At 33.4% G+C, this 18,197-nt stretch overlaps 1 protein-coding gene across 1 annotated transcript; it reads right to left on the bottom strand.

The window, feature by feature from the left end:
- Positions 1 to 905: 905 nt before the first annotated feature.
- LOC110187996 (uncharacterized) lies at positions 906 to 3,038 on the bottom strand. The gene is made up of 3 exons (XM_020957519.2): positions 2,663 to 3,038; positions 1,951 to 2,605; positions 906 to 1,065 (listed from the first exon to the last, which is right to left on the bottom strand). The coding sequence occupies exons 1-3, from the start codon at positions 2,736 to 2,738 to the stop codon at positions 906 to 908; spliced, it is 891 nt and encodes a 296-aa protein (XP_020813178.2). The 5' UTR covers positions 2,739 to 3,038.
- Positions 3,039 to 18,197: the final 15,159 nt, after the last annotated feature.

Raw genomic sequence — 18,197 nt, 5'->3', positions numbered from 1 at the left:
AGAAACGGTTTTCCTGCTGGAAACCCCAACCCCGCCCCCCAATCTCCTTGCCGCACTTTGTTTGCTAATGAGCCAATTTAGTTGCATTGAACGCAATTGCATTGGGTGTGTGTGTTAGGTGGGTGTGCGTGTGTTTTCGAGGGTGTGTGCACTTGGTCTGGACCGAGGCGATACTTGAAACTTTGCCAATACGTTTGGGCCAACTGACGTTCTGAGGCGGCGGAGGCGTTTTGCTTTGAAATGTTAAGTGGAAAATGCGACCAACGGAAAATGGCTGCTAGCCAGCCGAATGTGTTAGGTTGGTGCTTTTAGACTTGATGTTTTCCGTATCCTAATAGATCTTTTAGTATCTTGATATTACAAACAACTATTACTAGCTTAACCTATTTAGACTTGAAGGAGGAAAATTAAATAAATGAATAGCAATATAAATAATATTGTTATATTAAAATTACAAAGCAGCAAAGCTTTACTAAAATACCTTAACGTTTGTATACTTACTTTTAATCTTCAAAATTTTGTTCTATTTAATTCTATGTATCTTTAATCTTATCCAGGTAATTAAGAGTTCTATCATTGATTTTAGTTTTGAGAAGGAATCGGCCTCATTTGGGAATCGAAGTCCTGCTTGCAGCAGGAACATTTCTCGCCAGACACATGAGTGGCATGTGCTGTTGCTGCTCCCATTACCATTTTGATCCTTGAGGCTTGACGCTTAATCGCCACATTTAGGGCCTTAACTGAGAGTCATCGTGGCTTATAGGGCTTTTAATCGGGAACCTATTTAATTTATAAATATCTTAAAATGCAAAAATATAGGTTTCATAATAAAATAGATTTAATAAATACAAAAATGAGTGTATAATGGATATAGAAATGTACTTAAACCTATACATAATTGGACTTTAGGACCTTCTGTGCATGGCACTCATCAGATATTTGCGACAGGAATCTAATGTATGCCGATTTAGGTAAAAAATCTGATTAAAAAACTTGCCACATTGTCCACATTGATGCTCCCAATTATGGTGGCTCATTGAACGCTGATGGGTTCGAAGATTGGAGCTGTAAAAATGTTGTATTGTTAATGAATGAACATGTGTACATAAGTTCAAATAAATTATATTCCATAATCAATACATGTAAATTAATAGTATTCCTCTTATTTTGAAACATTTTTGGTAGCTTTCTTTTGTTATTATTTAAACAATTGAAGGTCATTAATCATATTGTTTGTAGAATATTCAATTGTCTTTAAAAAAAATATAGGTAGCATTTTGTTTTTTGACGGAATTTATTCCTTTTTAAGCCTATAATTTTTTTTAAAGTTGAATGTAGTTCCTTATTTACTTTACGTTTATTTCTAACAATTCATAAATTTAGCTAGATTTCTCATTAAGCTTTAAGTTTAATTTAAGAAGAGATATTTTCATATTGTAAATTTATTAATTCCAAATATCTTTTCTAAATGTGCGTTTTCTGCTTCTTTATTTTTAAAAACATTTATAAACAAAAATTGGTATATATGTTAAAAGAGTATACATGTAGTTAAAGTTCCCAAAGCATTCTGATTTTATATTATATTTCACCCGCTTTTTTTCTATGGAAGACCTTTTATATAGTTGTCTGGTTCGAAGAATATTTATTATATGTCTAGGGTTACATATCTATCAGTTATACTTTTATATTGATATCGATTGAACTAACCAAGTTTTTATTCCTTATTTCTCAGAGTATTTGGTTTCACTAGGCGTATACTTGATAAATATGTATACAGGGTTAAAATCTTTTTGGATTTCAAAAGAATAGAACAACCTTTCTTATGTAAATTATAAATTAGATTTCAAAATATATATATTTTTAACTAGTTTTGAATGGTATTTCCTTTAATTTCAAATTTAAAAGATATCTACTGTATGACATATCTAACCCTGACATGGAAAAACTCACCGATCGGAGAAGGACCTTTGGCATGCTTGCTCGGGACACACAAAGGGTCTCTCTCCTGTGTGGACCCTCATATGGGCAACCAGCAGCCAGGAGTGATTAAAGGTCCTGGAGCAGGTGCTGCACGTGAATTGCTCACCCTTCTGCTTCATTTGACGTCTTTCGATTGGTTTCTTGACAGGAGTTGGAGGTTCCATTGCCTCCACCTCTTGTGGCTTTATAACTTGCTCCACTAATGTTTTCTGATTCAATGTCGCCTGAGCTGTTAAATTATTTTTAGGTTTCCTACCACGTCGGCCTCTGGGTTTGGCCACCGCCGTGATGATTCCATCTTTCGGATTACCTTCGATTTTGGGTTTCAATGTAAGACTTTGTTCCGGCATTTGCACCCTCCAGATGGTGTGACTAAACACGTGATCCTCCGAGATCGGTTGAAGCTCCATTAGCTGCTCACCTTGTCGTTCCTCCATTTCTCTTCGGACTACAATGGGTATATCATCGCCATGGCGCCAATCACTGCTGGGATGCACTTTTCCATAATGAAAGGTGAACCTTTTGTTGATGTTTATTTCCGATTTGTTTAGAGCCCTCGACCTTTGGGTAAAATTAGTTCGTGGCTTCCGGTTCTGGGAAATGTTGGATGTTTCAGGAAGTACAGCTAAAGGGCGGTAATTATTAATTATTATAACTAATGTTTTGCGAACTTTAAACTCACCCTGATAGCGTTCGTTGAGGTTTTCCCGCTCATTATTATAGCGATTTGATAGAAAACGGCTGAAACTACGAGGCATGTTGGCTGAATCCACCTGACTACCGATTTAATCACAAATTACCTTTGATTTTACAGGCTATGACAAGTCAGTCAGCTGTAGACAAAGGCCTACCTTGTTTTTCTATTACTAGAACTAGAAAAATTACCTGACCAGTATTAAATAAAGAATTGCTGTCAACTTTACCCAGGGAAAATTAATTATTTAAGGAATTTTCTTTTATGTGTTTAATAAACCCTTAGAAATCTACATATTGCTAACCATTTTTTTTTCCAACAAACCTTAAGGCCTTTCGATTTTAAAGTAACAAGCTCGCTTTAAAATTTAACCACCAGTCAATGGCTTCATTGGGACTCTCAAGACGAGACACTTGAACAATTTTCTTGTTAAAAATTTTGCTCACCAATCCAGGAGAAAGGCGAAAGGAGCTTCGAGTTCTAGTAAAAGAAAGGTGGGGTCTAGTTGTAGTAGCCAGGCAATAAACAAGGCACGAATGTGTTGAGCAATAAAATTAGTTGGCCAGAGTGTCTGTGTGCTTTGCTTAAGACATGCAAAGACGTTTCGCAATTTGCCTGTAATCCCAGCCACCCGGCCACCCCATCCCACATCCTTGAGCTCGCTTTAAGGATCTTTCCGTTTTGCAGCTCCTTCAGTAAGCACTTAAGTCCCAGCGCTCCATTGTGGGAAAGTTTTCAATTGTTCGGCAGTTCGCTGCGTTTATTTATTTTGCATTTTTTATTTGCCGTTTTTGAGTGTGTTTTGTAATAAAAGCCGGAAGAAGAAAACATTTATATGCATACACCCCCCTCGGAAAAGCTTGTTCCACACAAAACCCCAAACCAATTGCGAATTCGACAACGACTTGTTCCAAACAGCTTTATTGCATTTATTTGGCACTTTATTACCGCCAGCTCGTTGTTCGCCTGTTAAATGGCCAAAAGGACCACAAAATATTGGGCCAGCAAATTACTTGGGTCATTTCGGGAGTGCATCAATCTCGGGTACAGTGCGTTTCATAACTGGAAAGTGTTTGATTGGGTTTATATATAGGAAGAATAAAAAATTGCTATTATAAGATAATTTTTTTATTTGTGTTGAAAATACATTCTAAGAGTTTATCAGTTTTTTGTGCAAATCATTTTAAAGAACATAGGATAAATGAAAACATATATTAGCCCATAGGGTTATAATATTTTTATAAAACAAGATGTTAAGGTTTTGTTTCCCAGAAATCCAAGGGATCTTAAAACATCTTAAAAAAGTGTCTAAAAGTATGCAATGATATACTTGAGGTACCGCATTAAGTGTACATTTGCGATGTCTTGCGATTTCAAATTTGGTGTATTGATTTTTGACTTCTTTTTAGGGTTTTTGATTTTTTTGGTTGGTTGGTTGGTTTATAAAAATATTTTTAAATGTATGAAGTATAAAATAAAAAAAAACATACAAATAAAATAGTTTTATAATAAAAATTTTTAACAGTTTTTTGAAACGTTTGGTTGAAACTCATTTGAATTGTGTCTAAAAGTGAGGACTCAATGTCAACTTGATTTTTAATTTAAAACAATTTGTATCTTAGTTGTAAGCAATCACAATTTAAAACAATTACCAAAAAGCTATATATTTTATCCTTCAAACTGAATTATATATTTAGACTAATATTTAATAATATTAGAAATATAAAGTAAAACGTTTACCATTAATAACCTGAAAAATAAACCAAACCCCCTTTCGCACGTGACACCTACATCTATGCAACTCACTGTACCTGAGAGGAGGGACAAAAAAGGGAAGTCGAGAACAAAAGAAAATTGTTTCCAGTTAAACATTAATTCATTTCGACAACAGCAAATTTGCTGTGCTCACAACTAGCCCACTCCCTCCCCCTCTCTGTGTGCCCCATAAATACTTCATATCTGAGTGTGGACCAAACAAATGACATTTTTCATAAACTTATATTTGCAATGGCACACATGCATCCGCCTGTCCTGTATCTGTATCTTTGCAGCTGTATCTATCTAATGCATTTGGGTGTATCTCTGTATCTTCGTGTTTTGGTCCAACGACAAAATCGCATAAATGCTTCCGACTGGCAAACAAAAGGCTCTCTTCTCTGCAATGCCATTGAAAAGGAGTTGCAGTCCATGTTTATTTGTTTGTGTCAGTTGGACTATTAAAAATCTATTTCAAGTACACGGAGCAAGCATCGAAATTGCGTTTGTCTGCCGGAGCTATCTTTATGGCAGCTGGAACGCATTTTATTGCATACTCTTGGGCGGCCACTAAAGCTATAGCTATAGTAATATGTATACCCCATTCTGGTGAATTAAAAATGCATGTACAACAAATGAGATTTCCGGTTTCTATTATTTTTTTTATTATTTTCGCTTCCCGGGACACTTGTTTGTGTCAACAATGATCTACAAATGAGACCTGTGTGGGCTAACTTGTTTATGTAATTAAAACTTGGTTGGTGGGGTTATTTTTTATTTAGATTTTTAATTTAATTTAATATGTGATGGTAGCTGGAAAAGATGAAGAGAAGAAAAATACAGAAAAAATATACATCTAAAAGATGGTCTCTAAATTGCTATGGGTTTTGTTACTGTATTATGACCATTAAGTCTATATTCAGCTTAAAATATACATCCTTCGGATTTTAATTCATAAATTTCATATTTTTTAAAGGTACTTAACTATTTGTTTATTCAAAAATTACGTCTTAAGTTATTATATATGTAGCTTGGAACTTAAATTTAAGACATAAGTATCTTATAAAATTATTTAACTTTACAACAGTCTTTCTACAAAATTGTATTAAATTTTGATATATTAATTTAAATTTTTACAAGGTATTTTAAAATTTAGTTTGATATTTTTTTTAAATTTATTTAAAATATTTATTCAAGATGGCATCATTTGATTTTTTACCCCATTGCTTTTCTTTAACAAACTGTCTAACGATATTCTTTTTTTATTTTGTTAGGGTACAATGCACGTTTTACAGCAATATTTGATTAAACAAGATGCGTTGAAGAATTGACTAAGAATTGACCAAAGTCTATGTAGCTTAGTTCTTGGCCAAGTTCTGTGGCATTTTGCGGTGAGAATGCTGACACTGCCAACTGGGTCATCAATGCCAATGAGTAACCTTGTCCGCCCAATAAGACATTTTCCTTTATTCCGTTTTCCGACTAATCATGTGCTTATTGGTCCTGTCTCTAATAGAGACTTAAATGGATTATTGTGTAAACAAAATGTATAAAATATTGGAAATAAATATTGTAAAACGTTAACATGTTTAAAAGTTTTTAAAGAAAATATTTGGTTTATAAATAATATAATACATTCTCACGAAGCTCCAAAAATTGTCTCATAGTTTTGGTCATAGTTTCAGGAAGGCTGAAAAATAAAATATATATTTTTTTAATAATACTTCAAAGAAACAAGTAAACATGGATTTATAATTTAAACTTTATTTTATTTATCACCTCTCTCTAAGACCTTACTTTTCCCCTTTGTCTCCATCTTAAGGATTAGAATTGACTCTTTTTACCATCATATCCTTGACACGTAAAATTGTCTCTGCCACCTGAAGTATTCGCTTTTATTGGCGGTTGTTGTCCCAAAAGGCCGAAAGCCTTAGATTGCATTGCAAATTTTCGTCATCAACATATAAATGAAGAACCATGGAGCAGTGGCTGTCAATTCTCAAATGCTGCCTGCACGGCCCAGGATTTGTGATCCTTTGTGTAAAGAGACATGAATCACAATTTTGCCAATTTAAAATGTAATTATTTTTGTTTTGGTCGGATAAGAATATGGATTTTGGTTTTCGGCCCGAGAAAAGCTCTCTCATAAATAAATGTTGGGCTGAATTTAGTAAAAACATTTGTGTCATCATTTAAAATGCAACAAATCCTGAGCAAATAAAAATTCATAATTTAATCAAATAACTCGTATATATCGTCGTAGCTGCAACGGCACGCCTTCAGGCGGTTGGCAATTAAATTTGCATGCCGCAAAAAGTGTCAAAGCCCGCTCTACTTGTCCGGTTATTTACTAAAGAAAAACACAATTGTTTGCAGCATTTGCGGCCTGTCCCATGCCACACCACCCCCCATTTCCCTGCCCATCCTCGGCATCCTTCCCATTTAATTCTATTCCCTAGCCCACCTAAGGCTAGAGCATAAACAAACTGCGACATGGGCAAATAGAACTTTATTTCCGTGTGTTTGGTAAAATTTGTTAATTTGTGCAAAAGTTTTCATTGCATTTGGCCAGCCCGGTCTACGTGTCCGGCATAACAATACCAAAAAGAATGAATTTCGAGTTAGAAAACAGAGTGGATTTGTGGGCCGGAAAATGGAGTTGGCCTAAGGAGGAGACCTGTTGGAACTGTCGTCAGGCTAACGATTTTCAAATTGCCTCTGATGAGTCAAAACAGATAGTCACAGTAGGCAAATGTTCATAATTATTGCATATACGAATATCCTTTACGTTAACTTAAATCAAATTAAATTAAGGGAATAAATTAAGACATATGAAATATGATGAGAATTTTTCAAACCATTTCGAGAGCTAAGTTTTTTTTTATTTTTAATTGAAATATAGTAACTAGAAAGGATCTTAAATATATATTACCTTCTTTATTCGATGTAAATTCAGAAATAATTAAGGGATTTTTTATTTATATATTTATTGATTTCTTCTATGTTTGAATTAACTTTAGATATTTGTTGTATACTAAAAGATTTTTGTTTTTAAATCCAATAAATTACCATAACATTTTTTTCTAACATAATTATATATAGAAAATATTTATACTTGAAAAAACAATATGGGAAAATTTTATATATGTTAAAATAAATTTATATCTATACGTATTAGAAAATCCATTTTAGTATAAGAAGCTCTTTACTGTAAATCAATTTAATTTTAAAGTAACTAATGACTAATTTGTAGTAATTTAATAACTTTTGTATAATATATTTTATTTATATTTCAGTATGTACTTGATAGAATCTATATATTTATAGATAGCATATCCCGAACAAAAATTAATAGAAAATAATTTATAATGATAATTTATAATAATTTTTCAACATCTTTTCATATTTAATTTGTATTTTTTTATTATTTATTTATTATTTATTTTTATTTTTTTTTACCCAATTAGGAAAATAGGAATCAATCCAACGACTACGCATCAGATACAATTGGATCGTGTTTTCAGTCCGGGTCAAAACGGAGAGTAATTTGGTAACGGCTATCTGATATTGACAACTCCTCCTCTCTCATCAACAAGCGTTAACATCGCACAACATGGCCGCCTTCCAGTATCACGGAGCAAAAGCTCCCTCTGCCTGTAGCCGTTGTCAAGCAGATCCTCTAAGTAGAGCTTTTAAAGTATCGATACTTCAATGCATCGATGTTTTCAATATTGGTATTTAATAAACATCGTTAAGTCTCGATCTTCATAGTGACAACAAATAATTAAATATACTAATGGGCCCTGTATGCCAAAAATAATATTGCCAATAGTTTATTTTTAAATATTTTTTTTAATAACGTATTAGTGAGATTACAATAGTATAAGGAACAATTTATAACAGCTATAGCTATTTTATTAAATGTCTGAGTTGTTTTTTGTTTGCTTTCAGTGCACTTCTCCATTAATTATCACAGCTTTTGCTTTCAATTTTGCATTAAATAACTTTATTTATTTTTAAGGTATCTGTCCATAATTGAAGTAATGCCACCAACGACATATATATATATATGTATACAGCTACCTAAAAATCTTTTAATTAAACGAAATAAATTCAATCATTGTGAACCGACTTCTTCTTTGGCTTATTGGTAATCAGTCGTGACAACGATATATCGACACTCAAAGTTCAAGGTCGATACTCTTGCCAAAAATGCAATCATCGATATATCGATATGAGTATCGGTGCTTTTAACACCTCTAGGTTCAATGCAGCCGAGTGACACGGCAAAAAAAGGAAAAAACGAAATGATCTTGAAAGCAGGAGATTGCAGTGGCGGTTAAAGGTGAAATAAAGCGGAAAATACTGCGGAAAAACCATTGGCAGGTGCCAAAAGTGCAGGAAAACAGCGCGCCCATCCCCCACAATAAAAAGTGCAAGTGAAGTTTGGGCAGCCGGGCCGCTGTCGTGTTTTTTTATTTTAACCATACTTAGCCAAGATCAGTGCGGGTTTTTTGATGGCTAGTTAATTTTGTTCTTTTTTTGTATGTGCAAGTGCAACAAAAGTGAAGAGTGTGTAAAAAAATGTACCATAACCTTTAAAAGTGTAGAAGGTTCTTTTTGCTTTTTGTTTTGTGAGTCTTTCGTTTACCAATTCACCGTTGGCGCAAATAAGCAAAAAAAAGTGGGTGAGTGAGACAATACTATTTTCATTTTTCTTTTATTCTCGAATTTCTCTGTCCTCGCGCGCTCATTTCTTTGGGTTTGTTCTCTCGCTGAAAAGTCGAACCTAGAGAGAGTGAGAGAGAGAGAGTGCCACTTAAAAGAGATGATCCTCTCTGGTTGTTCTCAATTTTCACATTTGGAACGTTGGAAAACAGCGTTTGTTTACCGTTTTATTTCTTGGCAATTTGAAAATTTGATAATAAGAAAAAAAAAAAAACAATAAAAGAAAGCGAAACTTTTTAAAATTCTTATACAAATATCAACATCAATCCTTATATTTTCTATAAATTATATATATTTAAATAACGAATGCATTTCCTTATTGCAATGAAGTAAGAGAGAGCATCTTAAGCTTAATCTTAATATTAAAATTTAAGATACAATATTTGATATGATTTTATAATATTTTATTTGACTAAAATCAAATAATTATATCATATGTATAAATATTTTATATATCTCTTATTTCTTTTTATTTTCTTTGGGCCAAAATGGGTCAATTCTTAATGATCTAATTGCAAATTGCAAAGGTATAATGTTTGTTTTTTATCTTAGTTATAAAAAATCGATTCAAAGAATGCGAATATTTTAAGCTTTGTTATCATCGATTATTAATACGATTCCTTAATTAGTTGCAAAACAGCAAGGTTTGGCTTCCTGCAGTTACTTCCGTACTTGTTTAGTATTTTATCCAGTAATATATTTTAATTATAATTTAATTTAATTTAATTAAATTTAAAACATATATCATATGTATTTCTATGTAAATCTTAGAATCTTTAAAGGTTTAGCTTGTTTAAAATGTAATAAATTCACAGATATATTATACAATGCAATGATATTATAGCCACTATTAAAGCATTAAAACCGATTTGAGTAACCCAAATACATCCAACAATATCCGAAAGTCTCCCTGTTTAGTTAGTTTATAAATTAAATTTAAGCTGCTAACAAGATGCAAATTTGCCAAAACACGTACACAACTCCGTTATGGGTCTATTACTTGGCCAGAAGTGCGGCGGCCAAGTGTCGAGGCGGAAAATTTGTGCATCGGAATTGTGGCCATAAATAAAATATGGCAGGCGACCGATGAAACCAAAGGAACCACTGGACCAAAGGACCATGGAACCATGGGACCATGGGTCCATTGGATTCGCTATCTCTGTGGTTTGTCCATAGATTTTTGCCGGCCATTGTCGGATGACAAATGCTGCTTGTTGCTTCTGTTCCGACTCCTTTTCGCAATTGTTATTATTGTTGGCATTGTTGTACTTTCGGCCATTCAACGAGCCATTTGTATGCCGACTGTGTTTGTTGGCCATGGCGATAAGTCATAGCAGGCACGTCCCAAAATTTATTTGTTCAAGTTTGTTTGCTTAGCTGCGAACTCGTTCTCACAAAGGATGTATGTATGCCATGTGACCTCGGGGCCAATTCCATTAATCGTTTGATAATTTACACAGCAATAATAATAATAATAATGTTTACCATTGGCATAAATGTATATATTTATTGAATTAACCAGCAGCAAAAAAAAAAGAGTCACTTCTTATCGGAAAATTGAATTATGTTTTACAAATTGGTGAGAGAAAAAATGCAACATAATTGCAATATATTAACTATGAGGCAGGTGTCCAACTTACAGTCATGTGCATTTATTTTATGCTGTATTTTGTTTTTTATAAAAATGATTTGGTATAAAATTTTCATACATATTTTAAGGAACCTAAATCTTATGAGATATAATCAACAACATAGTAGAAAGAAAGTTGGTTATCATCTCTAACTATTAATATATATTAGAGCTATTAAAATACTTAAAAATTCATTAACTTCAATTAAATATACTTATAAAATTACATAAATACCAAGTGTGCCATGGAATTCCTTTCGCTGTAACTCTTCTTCAATTAGTTACTAAAAGCTGGCAAACTAATTGGCAATCATATTTACAAAAATAGTCAATATTCTTCTATCAAACTATGTATAAATGTATATAATATATGATATATAATAATATATAAATTATAATTTTATAATATTTCTCATTACTTTCCTTCCTTCTTGTATAAATTCTTGCCAAAGAACAATGTCTGCTCTTATATTATTTTAGTGAAGAAAGATGTGTGTATTTCAATGTTCGTTTTTGTACACAAAATCCCAGTATGAGTTTGATTGTGTTTATTGCAATGCCCACAGTAAAGAAAATATGCGCCATACATGCAAATTTAATTTGCGCAGGCAGGAAAAAATACACACAAACAGAAAAAAGGAACACACACACACAAACACACAGAGCCAAAGCCTAGGTCATAGTCAGAGACGACGTAGCATACTTTTCAGAGCCGCAGGACATTAAAAAATGGACTCTGTCCGCTCTCCGTTGTCCGTTGCCCGCCGCTCCAAGTTTATTTATATGAAAATAATCACACATGCAAATTAATAATTTCATTTCGTTCCGGAACCACCGCCACACACAAACACATATTAAAAAGGAGGGCAGCTATGGAGGTGACGATGAAATGTTGCCCCATTCCTATTGTGGCTGCCGGGAGAGAAATTGCATTGGTACCGAAATCAAAAATTTAGACCATAAATAAAATCATAAAACGCGGTCCAAAGCCTGGGGTCAGCCTGGGCTTATATAACAATAAATAGAATTTGTTTTTGGTCAAATCTGTTGCGCATTTGTTTTTGCTTATCGCCGAGCAAATAATTTATGGGCTGGCATAAAAATCTGCATTTCGTTTTGCGGGGCTTAGTGGTCGGGACCGGGATTGTTGGGTGATCTATCAATTTGCCACTTTAAAGGATGCATACATATGTGTATTTGTTTTGTTTTCATTGTAGTTTTTAAATAGCAATAATAACTGTTAATTTACATGCCGCAAGTGTCAACAGGCCGCTGGCCATTTGCAATTACGAGGCTCAGTTTTTGTTATATCAATTATTTTCCCTCTTATATTATATATTTTTTTTGTACCTTGTGCTGTTCATTGGTTTCATGTTTTTCATGGCCACAAAGTACTTCATAAAATGCATTGGCATGCAAATTATGTTAAGCTCGTGAATTTATAATTTAATGAAGACACTTTGTAGCCATAATTGGCCCACGCTTATCTGACAGGACAACAAAAAAAATATATATCCCTGGACTCTGGACTCCACCGAAACTCGCGTAATATTGTTCTTAATTAAATAAATGAGATCCAGCGATTGTGTTCATTGCGGTGATTGCATATTTTTTACATTATTCTGGGTGGACTTTCTTTTTTTTGTTTTGTTTATTTAATTGCATTTAAATTGCTTTAAAAAAATATTCTTTAACCGAGGTCCTGTATCGCTTTTGATGTGCAGCTTTCAGGATTAAGGCTCCATGCGAAAAGGTGAAAGAACAGCGGAAGAGCTTTGCTGTGCTTCTTTAATTTATGTTGAAGTTTATGCCAGGAATAGTTCTATGAAATTTACACGTACTTGAGGTAACTATATAAGACACTTTCAATGGGTTTATGCGGTGTAATTAATGTTTTATTTACTTTTTTATTATTTATTACTTATATGTTTTAAACTTCGACATATGTACACACATAATAGAATAAAAGTCTCTGTATAGTTTCAAAGGTTTTTGCAGTGTAAATAATATTTTATTTACTTATTTATTATTTATTATTAATATGTTTTAAGTTTCGAATATGTACAAACTTAATAGAATAAAAGTCTAGTATATTTTTCTTTCATACATGTATTTTAAAGTACTTTAAATAATTTCCCTTATTATCCCTGCATAAACCCAAACCGACTGGCTTTTCCGCCACCTTGTTTCAATCTTGCGTGTGTTTCAATTAACTTTTTGTCTGACTCCAAAGATGAGGCGAGTGAAATGAAAATGAGAAGCCAGAATCCAGAATCCAGCTGAGGCTTCGCCTTGTATGATAAGCAGCTTCCTCGCTTGTTTGAACATAAAAATGCGGCGCTTAACATAAATTACGTATCCTGTCAGGAGGAGAACGTGTGTGTATGTGTGCGTGAGTGCGTGCTTGTAGCAGGTGCCAGGCAAGTTAATTGTTAAGTGTTTGCCGACTTGTAGTTTTCGTGCAGTGTAGTTTCAGCTCCAAGATTAGCAGGCAAACTTTGGCCATCGCTTTTTATGCATAGCTGGGTAGAATATCGCTCCACAAAGTTGCTTTTGCCGTCGAAATATCCGCAATTTATGTGGCAAGCTAGTCAAAAAAAAAAGAAAGATGGAAAATTAAAACAACGTCGGAGACTGTAAATTATAATTGCATATTTTCATCATATTTTACAATTGACGGCGTCATCCTTGTGGTGGCGATGCAGCTCCTCCTACAGTTTAATGGGAAATTAAATGTCCGCGCTTTTTGCTCTCCATTGAAATTCACAAAAAAACTTTTAAACTGAAAACTATTTGCAAGGCAGCTCAAAAAGAACAATTTCCCCTTTAACTTTTCAGCTGGAAAGTTTGGGTATTTGGTGTTAGGTAGTAAACTTTATAGAAATAAATAGGGAAGGTATAATAATAAAATATGTAAAAAATTATCGAAATCACATTGAAAATATTGTTACATTTTATATTCTAAAATTTAAACTGAGGAAAAACATAGAGTTTTACGATAAAATATCGGTACAATTGTAAAAGAATAAATATCAATAACATTCTTTTACCTTAACCCTTGCTAAACTTAAATATTAAACTTAAATATATATATTTTTTAATAAATATATATATATGTATATTAATTGACAATAAAATTATGTATACAAAGCAAATTATGTTAATATTCTATCCTCTAGAAATGTTTTATAAACCAAAGTTTCTATCACCTTTAAGTTTTAATTTCTTACTTAAAAAAGAAAAAACAGATATTACGAATAATTACTCGTAAAATTGGTAGACACCACAAGAACTATTCGGGCTGTCCGTTTCTATTTTTCCAAGACACCTCCATTTACCTTTTCATTTGGCATTGCCTCAGTATTTTCTTCGACTTGAGTGGCTGAATAAGGAAAAAAAGAAGAAGCTGAATCACAAGGCTGGGGAAAAACTCCTGGCCAAAATTCTCTTTGGTCGGCGCAGAGTGGCAATGGAAAAACTTTTCAGTCACCTCAATGCACACACATTTTTATAAACATCTAATTGTCAAGAGGGATAACGAGTGTGACAGTCGGAAAAGGAGATATAAAAAAAAAAACAAAAAAAATGAAAGGATTTCGTTGGCCCGAGGGCCACTGAAATCCTGACGATTGCTGAAACTCACATCGCCTTGTGGCCAGATCTCGTTCTCCTGCGGAAATTATTTCACACTTGAAACCATTTTCATGAAATTAGTTTTTCTTTGGCATTGACAAGGTGGAAATCGCAATTGGCCCAAGGGAGAAATGCAGGAGAAAAGAGGAAAACTCGGGCACGTCGCAGTCAAATGAAGTTGAATAAATTGGCTCACTCGGGGCATAATTCAAATACAATTCGCCAGCCGATTAATATTTTATAATTTCAAGCACGATTTTCAATTTCAACTGCGGGTCTAGGATCAGTGAAAGTTCACTCTCATTCTGGCTTGTTTATTTTTAGGAACAAACAGCAGAGGAAAATATCTTAATAACTAATTTTTGGTTCTTAAAATCTGTTTAAAAAGGTCGTAAAATATCAATTCAATGGTAAATTATTTAAAGAAATATATGTTACAACAATTCTTTAAGGCCTTTTAAATTAAAGGTGTTTCAGAGCTTTCATAATTCATCAAAAACATTTTTCTTAAGGATTATTTTCCATTTAAATTTAATTGTGTTTTAAATAAAATATACATCATTTTCTTAGTGCACTTTTCTATGCCTTAGCAGGTAACATTTTTATTTTCCCAGCCCAAGCCTTAGGCTAGTAGACATGCATTTGAATTTTAATTTTCGCCAAACACCTTTCCCTTCAGTGACATCTTTTTGGTCTAAGGAGAGAAAGGATTTCCCGGAGTAAATATTATTTTAGAGGACTGCATGTAGCCTTTGTCTGCCAAGGACTCTCAAATTGCGTTTTAAATAATTCAATTTTTAAGGACAATTGTCGCATCATTAACTGAAGTAGCTGCGGCGGCCTGCCGGCCATTAAAACTCAACCAGCAACGCGAAGTTAAGAGTCATGCCAAGTTCCTTTCCCTTTGTCTTTTTGTGGAAAGCTCGTCTTGGATTAATTTTCCATTTCGGCGGAAACTAATCCTGTTGAATTTTGCTGTTGCCCGCCGTCTGCTGTTGAAGTAACGTGGAAGTTTGGCAATTGTTAAATGCAATTGAATTTATAAGCGGGGCATAATTAAAATTAAGCAGCCGTTGCCGAAGATGAAAGTTTTTGCAAGTGTTGCACTTCCTGTGCCAGGTCCTTTGTTGGAATTTTAGTTTTCTGAGTGGCTTGTAAGTTGCTGCTGTGCGGAAGTGGATTGTCCTGTCTTAAGTCCAGATTAAGGAGGAAACAGGATGTATCAGCGCTGTGTTCTGTTTCGAAGGCTTTAAAGAACATCTTCTTCTCGTAAGTTTTTCCAGATTTTTTTTTTAAAGCTTTAGCTTGTACTCTTTCACTCATTGATAGAACCGATTTTAATCTTAATTAATTGCTAAAACTATTAATAAACAAGTTGGGGAATAGTCAGGCCTTTTCATTCTTCCAAATCTTTAAGAAAACTTTCCGCTTTAGTGTTGCATATGTAGCCACGTTCTCATTAGGAAATTTTCCAATTCCCAGAATGCATAAACTAATTTAGCTGAAATGTTTTTGCTTACAAATGGGCTGCACATCCCAGCAGTGGATTTCATCATTTCGTCAGCAGCAGAAACAACTCCTCGAACTTGGCATGGAAAACAAACGAATTTCCGGGAATAGCAACTAGAAATCAGCGAGTAGAGAGAGGAGACCCGGACGGAGACGGAGTTGGAGACGGGATCCTGAAAATTCTCGCACTCGCATTACAGGCGGCGACAACGTCGACGACGGCCAAATGAGTCCTCGTCCCTGGATAAGGATGTCGAGGCTGATGTGAACCTGGCTGCCGAATGACAATGCGGATGCGGATGCGGATGCGGATGCGGATGTGGATGTGGATGTGGATGTGAACGGACGTTGATGTTGATGTGGATGTGAGTGAGTTGCTTCATGATGTCAAATGGCTTCTGTCTCTTTATGGGAATTGTTGTTTGTTGTGCTCGGTTTTAGTCTTAGTTTTGGTTTTTGTTTTTCGCCGGCTGTCTGTTTAGTTCAGCAGATAAGCAGTTCTACTTAGATGATGGATATCTAGGAAAAGGTTTTTAGTTCTAGTTCTAGTTTTAGAATGTAAAGTATTAAAGTATCCCGATGCTAAGCTTACAAGAAAGCTAAGGAATTCTATCTATGAATACTAATAATTCTTTTTTCTAAAAACTTTTGTAGTTTTATTATCATAAAGTTAAATTTAAATATATTTCCTGGAATAAATGTGAGAAAGCACAGCATTTCTACTCATGTTTCCAGTTTAAAACTAATTTGGGCGGCTTTTAATAGAAATAACTTGGACAACCTTTTGATTTTATTAAGCTCTTTGCATTTATTTCAATTCCTTGAATTGCCAAGAAATTAGATGTCATTGTTCACAAACTTTCTCCCAAATAAGAGTAAACTAGGTAAACTTAGTAAAACCATTTGGGGCCAAGTATAAGCCTCTGCCAACATTCATAAACCAACACTCAGTATATTATTTTTGGAGGGCTTTTTATTCAAAAGTAAATGAGTTAAATCTTAAATTATTCTTAGCACACTCATTCTTGACATCCTTATCAAGGATTATTCCTTATTGTTTTATTTTATAGGTTATTGTCTTTAGCGTACCAAGTGCTAGTATTTCCCTTATGTGTGCTTTATTAAAAAAGGGATTTCTGCTAAGTTATTTTATGCGTTTTACTGAGTGAAAGTTTTTCCTAAAGCCTTCTGTTTTGTGGATATAACCATATACGTCTTAACTATCAGTTACAGGTTGTCCAGTGATATTATTATACCCTAAATCATCGTTGTCATCGATGTTTACCCCATTTTAATTATAATGAATATCAAACATTTTCGTGTACTGAAGTCGAAATATTGCATATTACTAAATTAGTAAAACACCAGAAGGGAAGGTACCCCTGCATTTTGCAATCGAATTATAGGATCATATCGGAAATCGATAAGCTTTAAGTTCTTGGAATAAACAACTTAAATATTGTATTTATACGACAATTTATCGACAAAGCAAAGTTTAAAAAACTCAAGCCAAAAAGGCAATAATTTTAATTCTAATAGCTTTTCCAAATGAGTATACACATTTATAAACCCTTTCAATAACTAAAAATGGGTTATAAATGCGTGTACTCATTTAGAATTTTATAATTTATAATTTTAGCGACGTAATTTTGAAAATATTGGTACATGTTTTTACTGTGAGAGATGGCTAAACAGACTTGACTGTTGATACTCATAAAGAATTTATTTACATTTATAGGTTTCACAGCCTTACAAGATAATAAATGAAATTATTATATCCTGTAAGGGTATAAAACGCTATATTATTTATTTCGACAAAAAGGGGTTGAACTGTTTCTAATGTATGTCCTTTTTTTTAGAAAAACCGTTTAGCTTTCTTAAACCAACACTTGTTAAAGTTACAAGTTTAACCAAAAGGTTTCTTGCTTTTAAACTTGAATTTTAATTTAATTTATTTGACACTGGACCGAAAAGTTTTAATCATTACATTTTATTCAGATGTAATTTTATTTTAAATAGAAAGAAAGAGATATAAAAATTAAAGAGCAAAGCAGAGCGATTAATCGCTTCAAGGTGAACTTAAAGATTCAAAGAGCTTTGGATAAAGATGTCCCAAGGATTTGTGTGATTTTCTTTTTGACCTAAAAGTTTTAAACTTGTTTCTTTAAAGTTTAATTAAATTTAACTATAAATCTAGCAAAACATAAATATATAAAATACTGTTTCAGATACGCGAATAAAGTTCGTTACGAATTATACAAAAAATTC

This window comes from Drosophila serrata, unplaced genomic scaffold (genome assembly GCF_035046125.1).
Source record: "Drosophila serrata isolate PLE 108 unplaced genomic scaffold, ASM3504612v1 contig_119, whole genome shotgun sequence".
NCBI lineage: Eukaryota > Metazoa > Arthropoda > Insecta > Diptera > Drosophilidae > Drosophila > Drosophila serrata.
Note: the sequence above shows the minus strand (reverse complement) of the source record. Positions and strands in the feature narration are given on the sequence as shown.